The sequence below is a fragment of the Kryptolebias marmoratus genome, linkage group LG6 (assembly GCF_001649575.2).
Source record: "Kryptolebias marmoratus isolate JLee-2015 linkage group LG6, ASM164957v2, whole genome shotgun sequence".
Lineage (NCBI taxonomy): Eukaryota > Metazoa > Chordata > Actinopteri > Cyprinodontiformes > Rivulidae > Kryptolebias > Kryptolebias marmoratus.
Window position 1 is genome coordinate 15,995,628 of NC_051435.1, and position 16,235 is coordinate 16,011,862.

General features: G+C 42.0%; 1 protein-coding gene across 2 annotated transcripts; it reads right to left on the reverse strand.

Moving 5' to 3' along the window:
- Positions 1 to 1,678: 1,678 nt before the first annotated feature.
- On the reverse strand, positions 1,679 to 16,142 carry kpna3 (karyopherin alpha 3 (importin alpha 4)). 2 transcript variants are annotated; one of them, XM_017410272.3, is made up of 17 exons: positions 15,957 to 16,140; positions 13,200 to 13,244; positions 8,814 to 8,903; positions 7,617 to 7,646; positions 7,455 to 7,507; positions 7,273 to 7,368; positions 6,623 to 6,708; positions 5,625 to 5,711; positions 5,361 to 5,530; positions 5,074 to 5,118; positions 4,815 to 4,946; positions 4,563 to 4,691; positions 4,225 to 4,329; positions 3,906 to 3,977; positions 3,446 to 3,608; positions 3,218 to 3,312; positions 1,679 to 3,121 (listed from the first exon to the last, which is right to left on the reverse strand). In XM_017410272.3, exons 1-17 carry the CDS (start codon positions 16,023 to 16,025, stop codon positions 3,023 to 3,025), a joined length of 1,566 nt encoding a protein of 521 aa, XP_017265761.1. In that variant the 5' UTR covers positions 16,026 to 16,140; the 3' UTR covers positions 1,679 to 3,022. The 2 variants fall into 2 exon arrangements, 1 of the variants encoding a protein (XP_017265761.1); XR_005233274.1 differs by lacking the exon at positions 1,679 to 3,121 and having other exon boundaries at positions 3,446 to 3,642; positions 15,957 to 16,142.
- Positions 16,143 to 16,235: the final 93 nt, after the last annotated feature.

A 16,235-nucleotide genomic window follows, 5' to 3' on the forward strand; every position in this document is an offset into this window, starting at 1 on the left:
TTACAGCCTTATTATGACCTAGCCTCGTGGAGGGGGGGGATTATTGATCTGTTTTCTTCAAAAAGACTTTGAAATCATGCCTGCTTTCCCACGTGAACTCGCGGCTCCTGGGCGCATGAATCACAACACATCCAACGGCTAACCAGCAGGTTTTATTTTGGTTAGAGATCAGAAACAGACGATGTCCTGAAAGGCGAGAGACCGGAATCGTTTTTTAATGGAAACGATGGCAGTTTGTGGCTCCTGGTGTGGAGGAGGGCGAGATGAGTGGAAGGAGCAGTGTTTCACAGAGTTCAGGGAGTGAGATCAGGGGGGGGGAGGAGGAGCAGCCCTGACCGGTTCTCCGGGGACGAATCACTGCAATCACATCTCCCGCTTGAAGATTCTCCAGTTTGACGATTTTTGTTTTTTCTTTCTTTGTTTTTCCTTTTTATTCTGTAAACCTCAGTTTTAATTAAAATGAAATGAAAAAAAAACAACAAAAAAACCCAACAACAAAAAGGCACAATGATTTCTTTTCAACTCATTATTGACTTTAATTATGCACAGGAGTTGAAAGCGTCAATGAGCCACCTTAAAGAGAGGAGTTCAATCTAAAATTTATAAAAAGATACAAACAATCAGAGGCCAAAATGCTGTCTGTTGCTTTTCTCCTATTTATTTTAGTTTAAAACAACTTGTCATTAGCAAGTAAAAATCTTGCAAACATAAGCTTGTATCCAATTCAGATACAAGGCAACAAAATTGTAAATCTTTAAAGTGGCTCGGTCTAGTCTGCTAGTTCATGACTGTACACCCTCTCTATAGTTTTTGTTCAGTAATATTAACTAGTCTCCCCCCCTTTTTTCAAAAAAAAAAACAAAACAAAAAAAACAGACAGAACAAGCCTTGGGTGTTTATCACAGCCCTACCCATTATATAAAGCCCCCCCGTCGCCGCTCTGACCCCCTCTGAGTAGTTAGCAGCCAATCGGCGGATCATAAAGTCTGCGAAAACCAGGGCTAGGGGTCGGGATTTTAAAGTTTAACACCTTCAACCTAGATCCAAACACCGACTGGAACGTGGGACGGCACACTTTTTTAAAAAAAAAAAAAAAGAAGAAGAAAAAAGAGCAGTCATCACTACAAAAAGGGAAAAATAATAAAATAATAAAAAGATAATAAGCCCAGCCTATTCTGATTAATCAGCATCACAATACATAGGCAAGTCAAAAAAAAAAAAAAAAAACAATAGAAGAAAATATTGCTTCAACAAAACAACCCCCCTCCTGCCATCTCTGACAGTTTTCCACACATCAACTGTCAGCTGCAGCAGCTTTGTACAGGCTTTTATATTTATATATATTTATATATATTCATATATTCATTAAACGTCAAGGAGAGATGCACATTACGTTGTTTTTACAATTATTCAAATCGAGTGATGACACGTGACCTCTTCATCAAAAAGTAGTTGCGTATTGTAAAAATCAGGACCTGTACTCCTTAAGCAAGTCTAGTCTTCAGTGGGCTCAGGTCCTGTTCCGCAGCAGACGTCGTCACGTCTCTCAAACGTGTGCATAAGACTGACAGGACAAAGAGAAACGACAAAGAGGCTCCACCGCCGCCACCAGATGAAGCTGAAACATGAAATTAATATTTTGTTCTACGAGAGATTTAAAAGAATAGTTAAACTTAGGATTAGATGAGCAATTCTGGACTTTTTTTTTTTAAATGCCCCCCCTTTTCTGAGTTTTCACATTACAGGGGAGTCCTGAAAAACCAGTTCACCGGGTAGCAGGACGTGAACGCGAGAGAAACCGATGTCCAGCGAGGGGAAAAGGGGGGGAGAGGGGGGATGAACGCTACAGCTGACATGTTCCTCTTCTCAAAGTCTCTGTGCCTTCACCGAAAGTTGCTCCCCTCCCCCCTTCCATGTGACAGGTATTCACATCCATTACAAAAAGGAAAAAAATGATGTTTCTCTTCTGAATCAGAAGCAGGCAGTTTGGAGATATTGCAGTTATGTGTCGAACAAAAAAATATGGCATTTTCTTCACATTTTTGATGATCTCTCTTTTTTTTTTTTTTCCTCTTTAAAACAGTCTGAAAATTCAACATAAAAAAAGTGACGTCATCGAGTAAGGAGTCCCATTAGTCAGTTTGCCTTGGAGTCCTCTTATTTTGTTTTACCTTATAGCCCTTCCATGTCCCTATACCTGCCCCAAAAAAACAAAAAAAACTCTCCTGGGAGGGCAGCGTGGGGTGTGAGGGGTGGGGGGGTCTGTGGTTGATCATGGCTTAGCTCTGGGAAATAACTCTTGGGCATCGGGAATCAGTGTGACCGAGTGTGCACTTGCATTTCAGTGTCTGTGTGTGCATGTGTGCACGTCGGTGAATTTACACCATCAGACAGCCCAGGAGAGGGGAAAAGCACAAAAAATAAAACCACAAACAAACAGCAGGATTTCTTCCCCATATGCGATATGACTGCTTCCAACAGAAGTATGCACACAAATCTTAAGTGTCAAAAAGTGTTTACATATATATCTATATATAAATGTGTGTTTTTGTGTCTGAAAATGTGCTTATGGTTTTGTTTTTTTTCTCGTTCCGTCTTTGTGAAGACTCGGCATTTGGCAAATCAAATCTTGCCAAGAAGGCTTTTTTCTTCTTCCCGGGTTTTACCTTTAAGTGATATTTCGAAGCGCTGGCAGCACCGACAGTCCTCCTCATGCAGGCTGCCAGATGGCTGTGGTGCCTGCTGAAAAAAATAGGGCTCCTAAGAAGAGTAGCTCTGCTCCAAAAAAGGAAAAAAATTACATTTAAAAATAAGAAAACAAAAAAAGGGGGAAAAAAAAAACACCCCACAGTGCAGAGGTGGACGGGAGAAAACCCTTCAGTGGTTGAGTTTCCATGTTTGAAGTGATGCGCTGAATAATCCTTCAGTAGACGGTTTGCCAGATTGTTGGGAGAAATGGATGAGTGTCTGCGATGATTACAGAGTTACCCGTGCAACTGGTGGAACCAAACATCCTGGGCTTTTAGAAATTAAATTCCTTTGTTTGCATGTTGGACGCTGGATCAAAGTTGAAGGTTCCTCCTTGAGTGGTTTCAGGGATCAAGCTGGGATCTTCGTCAATCTGAGAAGAACAAATGTGGAAAAATAAATTAAAAAGGATCACGTCGGGATGTGGACGCAGCAGCGACGCAAAGCAGAAAACGTGAGGCGAACTTACATCGTCTCCAGAGAAGTACTGATCGATAATCTCAAAGGCTAGTTTGTAGATATCTTCATTCTCGTGCTGCTGCAAATTCTCTATTTTCTCCAAACCTTAAAAAGAAAAAAAAAAAAAAAAAAAAAAAAATCAATGAAATGCAGCAATTCAACTTCTACAAATTCTTGTTTAACAGTTACTGAACGACAAAGAATGTCAGAAAACGAACAGAAAGCGATGAATCCCCACCTCCGCACTCCTCTATGATTTCAGCGATAGTACTGGCTTCGTCTCCAGCCATGATGAGAATATTCTTCAGGCCGTCCAGGACCACCTGCACCACCTGGGAGTCCTTCACCGACAGCAGGTTACAGAACGGAGGGATGACGTTCTGCTCCACCAAGAACTCCACCTACACAAACCCATACATACACACCACACTCATACTTGATTCCAACACAAATACAAGGTTACAAGTCTGGAAAGCATCCTTTTTATTTATATAAAAGTAACAACTAGCCTTGCTGTTTTATTTAGGACTTAAAAGCTGAATTTGAGCAAACATCACGTGAGGGATCTTAAACACGACTGCTTTGGTAAAGAAAATGTTGTAAAAGCACCAGAAAGCTCCATCTCAATCATCAATTTAGATAAAAACAAATACAGAATGTCTAAAAAAAAAAACGAGTGATTCAAAAGCCCAGCTCACCTGGTCTTTCCTCCCACTGATGGTAAGGTTACTGATGGCCCATGCTGCCTCCTTCTGAGTGCCAAAGTCGCCCTGCGGAGAGCCAGGCTGTCACTGACATGTACAACCACAGCACACTGTCAGGGAAAACAGAACCTCTAACCCACATTTGGGACCATTTCATCCGCCGGTCAGCTTACAGAAAGCATCTATTTTCTGAACGCAAACACTTAACGGCAACGCGCCTTTCCCAAAAGTCTGATCTGCCACCATCTGTGTGGCGAGAGGTGACTTTAAAGAACAGAGAATGTAATGCTTATATTTAGCGCTGTGCACAAACCTTAGCCAGTTGGTGAATGATCATAGGAATTAACCCGGCATCAATCACAGCCTGGACCTGCTGCTGGTTCCCTGCTGTGATGTTGGACAGGAACCAGACCGCTTCCTGCAAACGGGACAATCACAACCATTGAAACAATCTTCACACCTTTAATATCACACAACTAATGTTCTTTCAGTCATGTCTGGATTTAATACTGCCTACATTTTAAACTATTTCACATGTAATCTTACTCTTAAAGGCCTAGAATCCTTGAAGGAACAAAATACCTTGGCAATGGTGACATTTAAGTTTCTCACAAGTAAAGCTGTGGACCACAAAGACTAAAACCAACACACCTTGTTGATCTTCTCTTTAGGGTGGGTGAGCAGGTTGGGGAAGTGGGAGAGAACGTCACAGTTCAGAACCACCTGCGTCTGCTCGTCTGTTCCCGTCACAATGTTTCCGACTGCCCTCAGAGCCGCCGTCTGGAATTCCAGGATTAAAGAGGGCGAACAATTTCAGATTACTCTGTGGCTTAATTAAGGCACGGCATTTGATTTGACGCAAAGAGCACAAATGAGCTAAAGAGAGAAAAAAAACGGCCTTACCTGAACTTTCACCTCCTGATGGCTGAGGAGAGGCACAAGAAATGGAACCACGCCAGAATCAATGACCATCTGGATCTGCTCGTTGCCGCCGTCCGTCAGATAAGACAGAGCCCACACCGTGTCTACGAGTATCTAAAAGATACAGGCCATAATACTCACATTAGTAGTGTCCAAAAGAATGTGTCAAAAAGCAAAGATTTGCTTTCACACAATTCAGGAAACACCGACTTGACTGATCACACTTCAGTCTGATACTCACATTAATATCACTGTGATATATTAGGACACAGAGAGCAGGTAAAATCTGTGGACGGAGAAAACAAAACTGTGTGAGCAAAGGTGAGAGAGGTGGAACAAACTGATTAAATGAAAAAAAAAAAAAAGGCAAAATGAAGGGGAGCAGCTGTCAAAAATCAAACTTTAATTGTCACAAGTTAAAAGCCACAGGTGGTGATGCTGACATGATAACAGAACATGCAGTGACACAGCCCGTACTGACACTGGGATCAGTCCGGCATAAAACAGCATGTACTCAGACACGCCCACCTCTTGCACCGTCTCCATGGGTGGAGGTGGATCCTTGTTGCGGCAGAGGTTAACAATGACCCAGGTAACATTGCGGAGGAAGGTGATGGGGATTGATGGGTTGATGAAGGAGAGCAGAGGCTTGACCACGCCCAGTGAAATGACATAATCCCTGCACTGTGGACCGTCACCTGAGCAGGCAACAGGAAAGATCTTAATCACCCTGGATAGTTGCTCCCAGGAGGGGGTTTAAACACACACAGCTTGCGGGGGGGACACACTCACCAATAATGTTTCCCAAAGCCCAAACGGCCTGCTCACATACGTTCTGGTGAGGAGAGTGTAGGAGTCGCAGGAACAAGGGCACTGCGTCTGCATAGGCAAACATTGACAAATCAAACATTTTTTTTTTGCCCCCAGGTGACGGGTTGGGTAACAACGGTGACACACACAGCTGCTTCCTGGGAACATTCAAAACCAAAATAATACCTGACTCCGTGACTGAGCCACAACTTTCTACCGACAACAACCCAAACCAAGCAGAGGCGTCGACAAAATGATCAGTAAATAATCTACAGGTCCTCCTTTTACAACAGAGAAAACTCTTACAGAGGTAAAGTTTATACTTTTCCAGACCTTTCAAACCCTGACTGTGAAATCCAAATGCCTTTATTGAGGAAAAAGTCAAATCTCTGAATTTGTAACTCATTTAAAATGCTTTTCTGGTGAGTTTAAGAAACAACAATGAACACTTCCTGTATGTAAGCACACATCAAGAAATGAACAAATAATTAGGCCAGAGGTATTTCCTACGTTTTCGCCAATAAGCTAAAAACAAACACTATGTGAACACGAAACTTATTCGGAGTGTAACACGTGTGTAAGTAAAACACCTGTTTACACCTCGGCCGCTGTCCAAGGTGTAGCTTTTCCCTCACACGCTACGGAGACGACGGGCAGCTTCTTGTTAGCCCCGACTACACGGTTCAGACACGGAAAAATCTGGTTCTGCCGTGCTCCAAATTAAAACGATATTTGGCACACGCTGGTGCAATCGAGACTTTAAAGTTTTTACAAAAAAAAAAAATCTGTCTCCAAAATGACCACAAAAGTGAAAAGTAAAATTCAGCTCCTCTGCCTACGGCGTTCGTGGCTCCCGTATTCAGACGGTTTTAATTAGATCAAAGTCCACTTTTATTTTGAAACCAAATGAAAAAGTACTACCATTTGTAGACGGTGCATAAACAAAGTGCAGGGATTACTTTGGAGAAGGGTCAACTTACTGGATTTAACCACAGCCTGAGTCTGTGCTGACGTCCCAGAGGCAATGTTGGTCAGAGCCCAGGCCGCCTCGAACTGAAGAGAGGGACTGTCAAACAGGAAAAAAGAAAAATTTAAATATGAAATAACAGTCGACACCTTAGATGGATAAAAAAATGAAGGATTATAGGCAGGCAGTTTTTGCAAATCTGTACTAGCTGTGCATTTTTGTTGATTTTAAAAAGAAATTTCAAACTGCAAGCACAACATTCGCCAAAAAAAACAGCACGTGCTGGATCTCTTATCAGCTAGCTGCTCTATAGATAGGAAGATTTTCTCTTAATGAATAAACAGACGCATTACTGCCAAAAAACAAAACGGTTTTTCCTCTGTGATACCACTGCGAGGCCGCAACAATTTCTACTTAAGTTCTTCTAACTAAAGTATTGATGGCCTGCCCTCAGTGAGCGCAGGGTCCTGGGAATTGCGAAACTAAGAGACAGGAATGTTGATAAATTTGACTTGGCCCGAGCTGAGAGGACCAGCCAACTGCCCTGCATGCCTCCACACACTCACACATGTGGAGGGAACAGCCTTCTGTTAGCATCAAAACCCTCTACAGTAATGTCAGATAATAAAAAAATAAGAATAATCACATTCAGAAGTGACTTACTTGTCATCCCTTTCCAGACATTTGACTAAAATAGGCAGGATCCCAGATTTTATCAAGTCGTCGATGGGAGGGTTTCTGTCGCTGGAGAGCAATTTTCTGAGGAAACAAAGAACGCAAACTTTGAAACTCTGTATATAGAAGCAGCTGGTGTCAGCACGAACGGTGGTGTGACGGCTACTAACCTGGCTGCCTGCACAGCACTGAGTTGTATAACTGCATTATCACTGGTTGCATTCTGCGGCGACAAACACCCAGGGTTTATACATTAACACAGAGTGTTTGGCCAAGTTTAGATTAGTTAGATTATTGGTGAATAAGACGCATGTATAAATATATACTCTTACCTGTAGGATTGCATCAAGTGTAACATTTTGCTGCAAAATGAGAAATGTAGATGAATATTAACAACCAAGCTGCAGACACACGCTTCAACCACGTGCAAAAAGATACATTTTTATTATTCCCTGGAAAATGGGGGACATTTTATATCATTAGGATAAAAATCGGACACAGTTTTCAGAATCACACTGAGCCATGATGGATTCTGCATTTAGGCTCGCAACAATTCAACATTTTTGGTTGCGACTGCTGGGGATCAGATGATATAAAGACACAAAATTGAAAGCATTTCAACTTTTCGTTTGGAGTTAAGTTTCTTGAGACGCATTTGCACAGAGTCCCGGTGAGATATGAGCCCCCAAATTACTTGGAAAAAGGGGATGGATTCCAAGGGCCTGCTACGACATTTTAGAGGAAATTTGTGGCGCAAATTTTGTTTTTGTAAATGTTCAAAATTCTTACAATACCGGAGGGTGGCCCTGCGACTGGGGCAGAGAAATTGGAAACCCTTGTGTCGAGACATTTTGGAAACTCCCTCACTGTCTGAAACTTGTTCCCAACACTCGCAGCTCACTGAGATACAGGCTTTAAGCTACCAACTTTAAACATCTTACTTCTTTTTTTATTTGCTTTTAAATAAATCAAATGTGAAACTGACTAAAAGAATTAGAAAAAGCCACAGGGTGAAACAATACTAAAACTGAGTGAATTTAAAAGTTTGGACATTGGTTTCAAGACTAACAGCTTTTCCTCTGCATCCTGGTACGAAGTGTCTGTGGTTCAGATTAGATAAATATTTAAATATTTATAGATCTTTAGGCTTTTAAATAAAAGTTATTAAACCAGATTAAATAGATGCAATCACTAACCTGGTATGAAGCCCCTTAATAAAATCCCAGCACTAGGGAAAAGTGTGTCCTTATTACATGCTCTTTACAGTTTGATGGCATCCTCCCTGTGTAATGTACCACTTTCAGGTGTGTTCCAATAAATTGTTTTTTAGACATTACAAACAGAAAGATTTGCTTCTCAACCTTTTCCCCCCTCCAACTGTGACTTTCTTCTAATGTCAAAATAACCCAACGAGGTTTATACATCAACAAAAGCACTGTCTACTGGTTTAACTCCTCTGACATCTTAATAGCCTTGTCTCCAACTTCAGCACATTGATACCTCACACACACACACACACACACACTTACTCCTTTGAAGTCCGAGTCCACATCAGAGTCCTCCAGACTCTCCTCCTGTGGAACATTTCTCTTCTTCAGTAAATGTTCGTCTCGCTTATTCTGACAACAGGAGAGAAAACAGAAGATCAGTGAGGAGAGGAGATCAAAGAACCCAATAATGTATTCATAAATTCTTAAAGAAACATTGAATCTAGGTCGGTTTAAAAAAAACCAAAAAAACAAACATTAATCCCCGTCTTTAGCGCAACCTCGTGTCAAACCTAAAGTGTTCAATCTGGAGGGGGGGAGGGTGGGGGATACTTCCTGCTGGGGGAAAAACACAAAAACAACCACGCTCGTCTTTGATGGACAACAATCCCCCACAGGCTCTGCAGCCCCCCCCCCCGACAGGCACAGATTCACTCAGCATCCGTCTGCAGGGCAGCGTGAGTCAGTGGTAGGAGGAGATTCCCTTGCCCTACATTCCTGTGCATCATGCTGACGTGCGTCACCGATGACTAATCAGCCGGTGCGCCGCTTCTTGCTGCTCTGATCCAGCTGTATGGAATGTGCTCCACTCAGGACCCCTTCAGTGCAGAGGAGACGCTTTTTAAGACCTGTAGCTGAACCAGTATTCGTCAGACCTCTGCTGATAGCCGTGTGCTGCTCTGTGTATCTATTTGCCAGCGTTCTCAGCCTCTTATGTTTGCGCAGTGATGATAGTTCAGTCCTTTATGAACTCGTATAAAGTCTGTCAACCAAAACACCAACAAGGTAATTCCTATTGTTCCAATGAGGCTTGCAAAAAGTCAATATATATATTTTTTTTTTATGTATTCAAGTCCTCAGACACATTAGACACTCTGACCTTCCAACACCCACCTACTTTTCTTATAACAGAAACAACTTTTACGAGACGTCACATGTCTGTAAGTGACTTTAGCGAACACAAAAATAGATACAACTCAGTCAATTTTACATATATTGTGCTAAAACTTGGCGTGGCAGCAGCTGAGACTCATACCCAACACAAGCAATAACAGATCATGCAAGATCTTTTGTAAAAACTTTGGTATGTGATGCGGCAGGCGTTCATTCAAGGAATGCTAGTTTATTACTAACTGAGACTGGACTTCACAAAGTCAGAAGCTAAACTCGTGCAAAACAAAACTCCTAATTCCTAGTTTTCATGTGTCATGTGACGGATTTAAACATAATGCATCAAACTAAACATGAATTCAAACGTTCGTATTTTCCACTTTGACAACTATCAGTCTCGCTGACGATTTAAAATCTGATGGCGCCGTCATGCATCCTTTCCTGCTTGATTTGTTTGTATCACCGTCACATTTATGTGCACATTCCACATCTTGATTTCGCGCGAAACCCACTGACATCCGTGTGAGAGCTGGCAGGTTGCTGCACACGCTGAAGAACCTGCAGTCGAGTCTGTTGCAACTTTGCGCCCACATTTGAGCGTGCCTGTGTATTCATCATTAAGCTGATGAAACAGCACAAACTCTTCCTCCTCTCTGGCTGCTGTGTAACAGATATTCTGAAGCTGCTATATTTGATGGTCAGTGTTTATAGTTTAGGAAAAAAAAAAAACTTATGATGAGGGGCGTTAAAAAAGGCGTTAAATGCTGTGACAAAAGTGCTCAGCTGGCAGCAGTGATTTTTTTATGCTTTTGTGTCTGTGCATTTAGAGGAGAGGGGGTTAATAAGGGTGTGTATGCACCAATATCACAGAAAACATTAAAAAAAAAATTCAGAAAAGAAAAAAATGCAGGCATCATCATGTATTTTGACATAATGAACCAAACTAGAAACACACTGGCTGTTGTCGTGTTTGTGCGGCGATACGGGCTCTTAATCCTACACAGAAAATGGCTGCTTGTCACAGAAAACATAAATACAATTACAACCTATTTTCTGGAGCATTTTAATTTAGCCTGTAACAATTTAACAATCCATTAGGTTTTCAAAAAAAAATAAAAATGAAATTTTGGCAGCTGTGACAGGCTTTTGAGCTTAAGTAAAGCTGCTTTGTAGACCCAATTCAAAATGACATTTGGCGTGTCAAATCAAACGTAAATGGTGTGACTGGTCCTCCTGTAGCTGGATCTGTCCCAACCCTGCATCCTCATGCAGCTCTCCGTCTAAAAACACAGGTGACAGAGAAATCAGCAGTTTCTCTGTTTGCTTCCCTAACGAGGCTGCGGACTCCACGGATTAAACGTGGATGAAACGAGGACGTGTAAAAGACCGGACTCAGCTGCAGGTGGACACAATTTACAGGCTGTGAGCAGCAGGAAGGGGTTGCATTAAGATTTAGTAAGTGTACTGATGAACGAGCTAAAAGTAGCCATCTTGGTTTTGTTTCTGTCACAAGGTTTCAGTATTTAATCTAAATCAGTGGGATTGTTGGAGTTCGATACTAGGAAAGAATGTGCATTCACTGTGGAAATGTGTAAAGGCTAGTCTGAAATGTAAATTAAATGCTTACAGCCTTTGAAAACGCAGACAAAAAACCTTTAATGTTGCACACACCTGTATGTCTGAACGCTCACATAATCACGAAAGTAATCATCGGAACACTTGAATACTAAAATAACTCGACAGCTGCAGCCCACCATAAGACAACAACTGAACAATTATAATCTGCTTAATGTGACCTTAATATATTCTTCAGACTGTTTCTGGTCTGTGGCAACTTGACAACGCCGCTTCTCCTGATCTGAGCTGGGGTTTCTGATATTCTTCAGCATATCGGCAAGAACTGTGCCCTCAAGCACCCCAAAATGAGTGGAGGGTAATGAAGCAGCTCTAATATGTCAAATCTAGACTTAGTTTCCTCCAACTCAGAATATATGTTGATGATAAACTCATCTCTGTTTAAAGAGCAAAGAGTCCTTATAGTTATAAAAACCTTACTAAACAACTTCATGCTTTTAAAACATCCAGTGACACAAACTACTTCCTAGGATACAGCTGTGAAAGTGCAAACAACCCAAAGTGTGATTAAAACTGATCAATAACCTTCTGTAGGCATGCTTCTATCATAGTGCCATGAATAACAACAAACTTCAAATTCTTCACAAAACACAGGCCTCCCAATTTGGGGGGAAAAAAATGGAGTTTGCTACCTGAAGTATGTTGCAAACTTAACTAAAATTGCTCCAAATGTCAGCTACCTCTGAAGCAATGGAAAGTGTGTGGATAAAAAAACAATTCAAAATGATGTTACATCATCTGTGATACTTGAAGACAATGGAAACTCTAGACACGAACACCCACCACTGAAGCCAGCTTCCACTGGCTGGTGATTGGAACAAATGCAATAAGTTTACATGTGTTCGTATCAAACTGCATACACCGTCTGTCAGCAACCTCTTGAGTAATGCAAACTGCTGCTAAATCAGGTGAGAGAAAGTTTGGAAGCAGCTGGGATCTTCACCCAGCGCATCATCGTCCGACAACAAACTAGTTTAAAATTAAAACACACAAAGGAATGCTGTAATGTACAAATACCATTCCCTGTGTAGAAATTCGGATTTTTCTATTGTGACCATTTCAAATACTATATTTTATTGCCCCTATGTAGAAAGAATAAATGTGGCTAATACACACGTTTCTGAAATCCAAATTAAGTCTTGCTTCGAACTGAAAAATCTCACCGATCTTATTGAAATCCAACAATGGAGCTGAAAATTGCTGATCATTTTTTGTTTCAACCGTTTTCTTTAGTTTTTCCTCAGGCACATACAAAGCTGCATTTGTACCAAAAAAATTAAAAAAATAAAACGGTCTATTTTAGGAAATGTGATGTTTTTCTCTTCATGCTTTAGGCCCGTTTTCTTGTGTCGTCTTCACATAAAAACGGCGAATAAACTGGATTCTGAGCGTTTGAAATAACGAACGCCCAGTTTCTCAAACGTGTGCGTGAACACATCTCCAAATAGTGGAGCAGAGAAGCAGCTTTACTGTTAATGCTACTTTTCTACACAGCAACGTCTTAGTTGACAATAAAAACAAATATATTTATGTGCGTGTACTTAGCAAACTAGCTGCCAAGTACACGTGGCCAACAACTAGGAAATGAGAATAACCACAACTAATAAGAGAAAAATGTACGTACACAGCAAGAAAAAACAGCTCCATGCCAAGTTAGATTATAGATATAATAGACATAATTATAGATTATGAAAGCCTAAATTATGTGACATTATTCCAACTGTACGGATTACCAGTCTCTTTTTATACAGGCGTCATGGCTGCTTCTAAACTGATCTAAACACAAAAGACGTCAGTATTTTGCATTTTTATTTCCATACCCCACCATTTTGGACTCGGATAAACATGTTTACAGTAGTCTGACGGAGGCATGACGTGTCATAATGTGCATTTTTTCCTCACCTTTCTCAATTCAACTGTCACTTCATTTCGATGTCTTCTCATAGTCTGGAATAGAAAAACACAACGAATGAGAAAATGTTCATGACGCGCTTATCACAGTAGCAAAACAGACACTGCACGGTCGAACGCGTGTTTCTAACGTAGCGTAGAGTTAGGGAAAAGGAAAGTTTTTAGTCATTATAAACTTAAAAAAAAAAAGAAAAAAGTAAATGAATGTTTTGTTTAGACCCCTGTTGATAGCAACCACCACAGACAAGGAAGGTAAGAGGTCTGTAAAATAACCCAAACACAGTCCAAGTGATGAGGGACAGTTTAACGGTTTAACTGATCGTTGCATTTGTGCGTCTGCGGCGTTTCCATCTCATCCAGAGCGGTCTGAGATGGTCCAAGATCTTGTGACTGTTTAAAGAGGTTCATGTTGCCGTCCTAAATAGCCTCTTACGTAACCCGGGGGTGGGGGGTAGGGGGGAGTCATAACTCAGGAGGCCGTGGAGCAGAAAGGTGTCTCCCAAATACTGCAAAAACGACGACAATGAATGCTTTCCCAAAAACATCAAGCCAGACTTTTACGGAGGTCTTAACCATGCCTACTATTCCTAATTTGTTAAGTTAGGTCAAACATGTTGGTTTACAGTGACAACACACACAAAAAAAGCCAAAAAAGCTATTTTTCCCAAAGCAAGAACAGGTCAATTTGAGATCACAAAAATGAATAAAACCAAATTGGCCTTAGTGTTATTCTTTAGGATATTACGGAATATTGTTCAGGGGAGACTCCTTTTCAATTCAATAAGTGTCAGAAATGGGGCCGACCTAAATAAACAAACTTCAGCTCTTTTTTTTCTCACCCCCCTCTTTGCTGCAGTCTGAGTCATCCATTTTCAAAAAAAAAAAAAAAAAATTAATTTCATGCTGAGGTTCTAAGAAGGACTGGGTCAGACATCCAGGATGCCTGAAATAGCATCAGGAATGCACTTGGCCGAGGCCGCCGATCACGGTAGCCATGTGCTTGTCCAGCGGACTTCCAGTTTCAAAACAACTAACCTACAGGAGGTAGTCACTGTGCGCTTCTTTGGAAGCTGATGGCGAAACTCCTGCCGCCGCTCTCCAGGTGGATCCGCCAGGGCCATTTTCAGACATACCTTTGTTTGGGGATTATCTTGGGATCAAAACAACCCACCACAAGTGTGTTTTTGTCAGTAAACCCTGTAGTCAAGAAGAATACGCCATGGTACGTTGCTTAAATTTAATGGATCATCTGAGAAGGTTTAGAATAGATGCCATTAGCCCCAGGAGTGGAAGCTTTGTTTGTTTGTTTGTTAAACCTTTATCAGTTGTTTAGGTCGTTGGATGAATGAGCAAAGGAGACAAATACCAAAGACTGTCATTGGACTTGTCAGCTGAATTATGTATCAGTGAATAAAAAAAAATGTTTTCTTTGATTTTCTAGTGACATTGTGTGACTTATAACCGAGGTTAACAGGTTTCCCCATCATGTTTACATTATCATAAGACCTTATCAATTCAAGCATTACTATTTAGACATGTAGCAACACTGAAATTAGTCAAAAAAATATAACTACAGAACTGGGTGTTAGTGTTTCTTCTCTAATGTATTAACAGTAATGACCAGCAATACACGGAGAAACTGTAAATAATACTAAGGTCACCACATCATTATTATTCAGCTACAGCGTTTGGTGCGTTAGCCGCCACGGCTCGGTTTAGCTCGCTCATGTTAGCTAGCTAACGAGGAGGGGTGGGCAGGGTGGATGTTGACTTGTCCCCTAACTAACCCCAAACCCGACGTTTTTACTAATAATGGCGGTCACGTAGGAAGCTCGCGAGTCGGCGTGAATGTTTAAACGAATCGCCTGGCTGTGGAAAAGCGCTAAATGTCACGATTTACGAAGCCGGGTAGGCCCAGCCAGCCTCGCTCAGCGACCGGTGTCCAGCCTGCCAGCTAGGTAACGTTAGCAAGCCAGGTGTTGTGCAGAAAAAGAGCACCCCGGCCGTGAGGAGCACCTCCGTCACGGAAAGCGCATTTCAAGGCAGGCATCTTCGTAGTCTAAAAGGTTAGTAGCCGATTGAATATGCGCACATTTGATGTTGATTTAGTATTAGTGTTTCGTGGCTATCGTGACATAGCACGGAGCACAATCTGACATCAATTCCTGCCATAAGCTAGAGAGTCAACTTCAACTTTTAGGGATTCTGTATGAAATTATCACAATGAAAATAACTGCGTCCTTAAGGATAGCGGGGAAAAGGACGAATCAGTTCGTCGCTTTTGCCTTTTCTTTATAATTTATTAGTACAAAACGCGTCACAACCAGCGTGTCCAAAAGCACGTCTCACGATGGGGAGCGCCTCAGATGGCAGGGGTGCCTTTTTCGACGCAACACCGGCAGTGACAGCTAAATCGCCTGCCCTTAATTCTTCCACTTTCAGCGGCCCAAGTGTGATGTAGCTTGCGGTTCAAACCACAGAGGCTACCGAAGCTTTGAGAGTGACCTTTGTTAACCAGCAGTCTGTCACAGCCCTCAGTTTAATTAGTAATTTAACTGTATCAACATAGTGGAGCCTTTGATGGCGAACTTCTTATGGTAGCTCCCGTTAGCTAGCTAGCTAGCTGCCCGTTCGGTGAGCAGTTTCAGCCGGGGCCAGGCTGCCAAACGAGGCCCGAAAGCAGCGTTTCTAATACACTGAAATGATTCAACGAACGCGATTTATAATCGTCGTTCCGTGTCGGCTTACCTCGACATCACGTCCTTTATTTTTAAAGCTCTTGATGCGGTGGTTTTCCAAGCCGGCGTTGTCTGCCATGGCTGAACGGGGTTTAGCTGCGACTCCGGCTGTCTGCTATCTCCTCCGTGAAAGACGAAGCACGGCAGCTCCTGAGCTGCTACTGCTGCTGCTGCTGCTGGCTCCACAGACGAGGAGGAGGAGAGGAGGAGGACGTAAGAGATCGCAGAGTGAGGGGAGGAGTTAATGCCTCCCTCCCTGCATGCCTGCCTTCTGCTGCTGGGCTGCCCT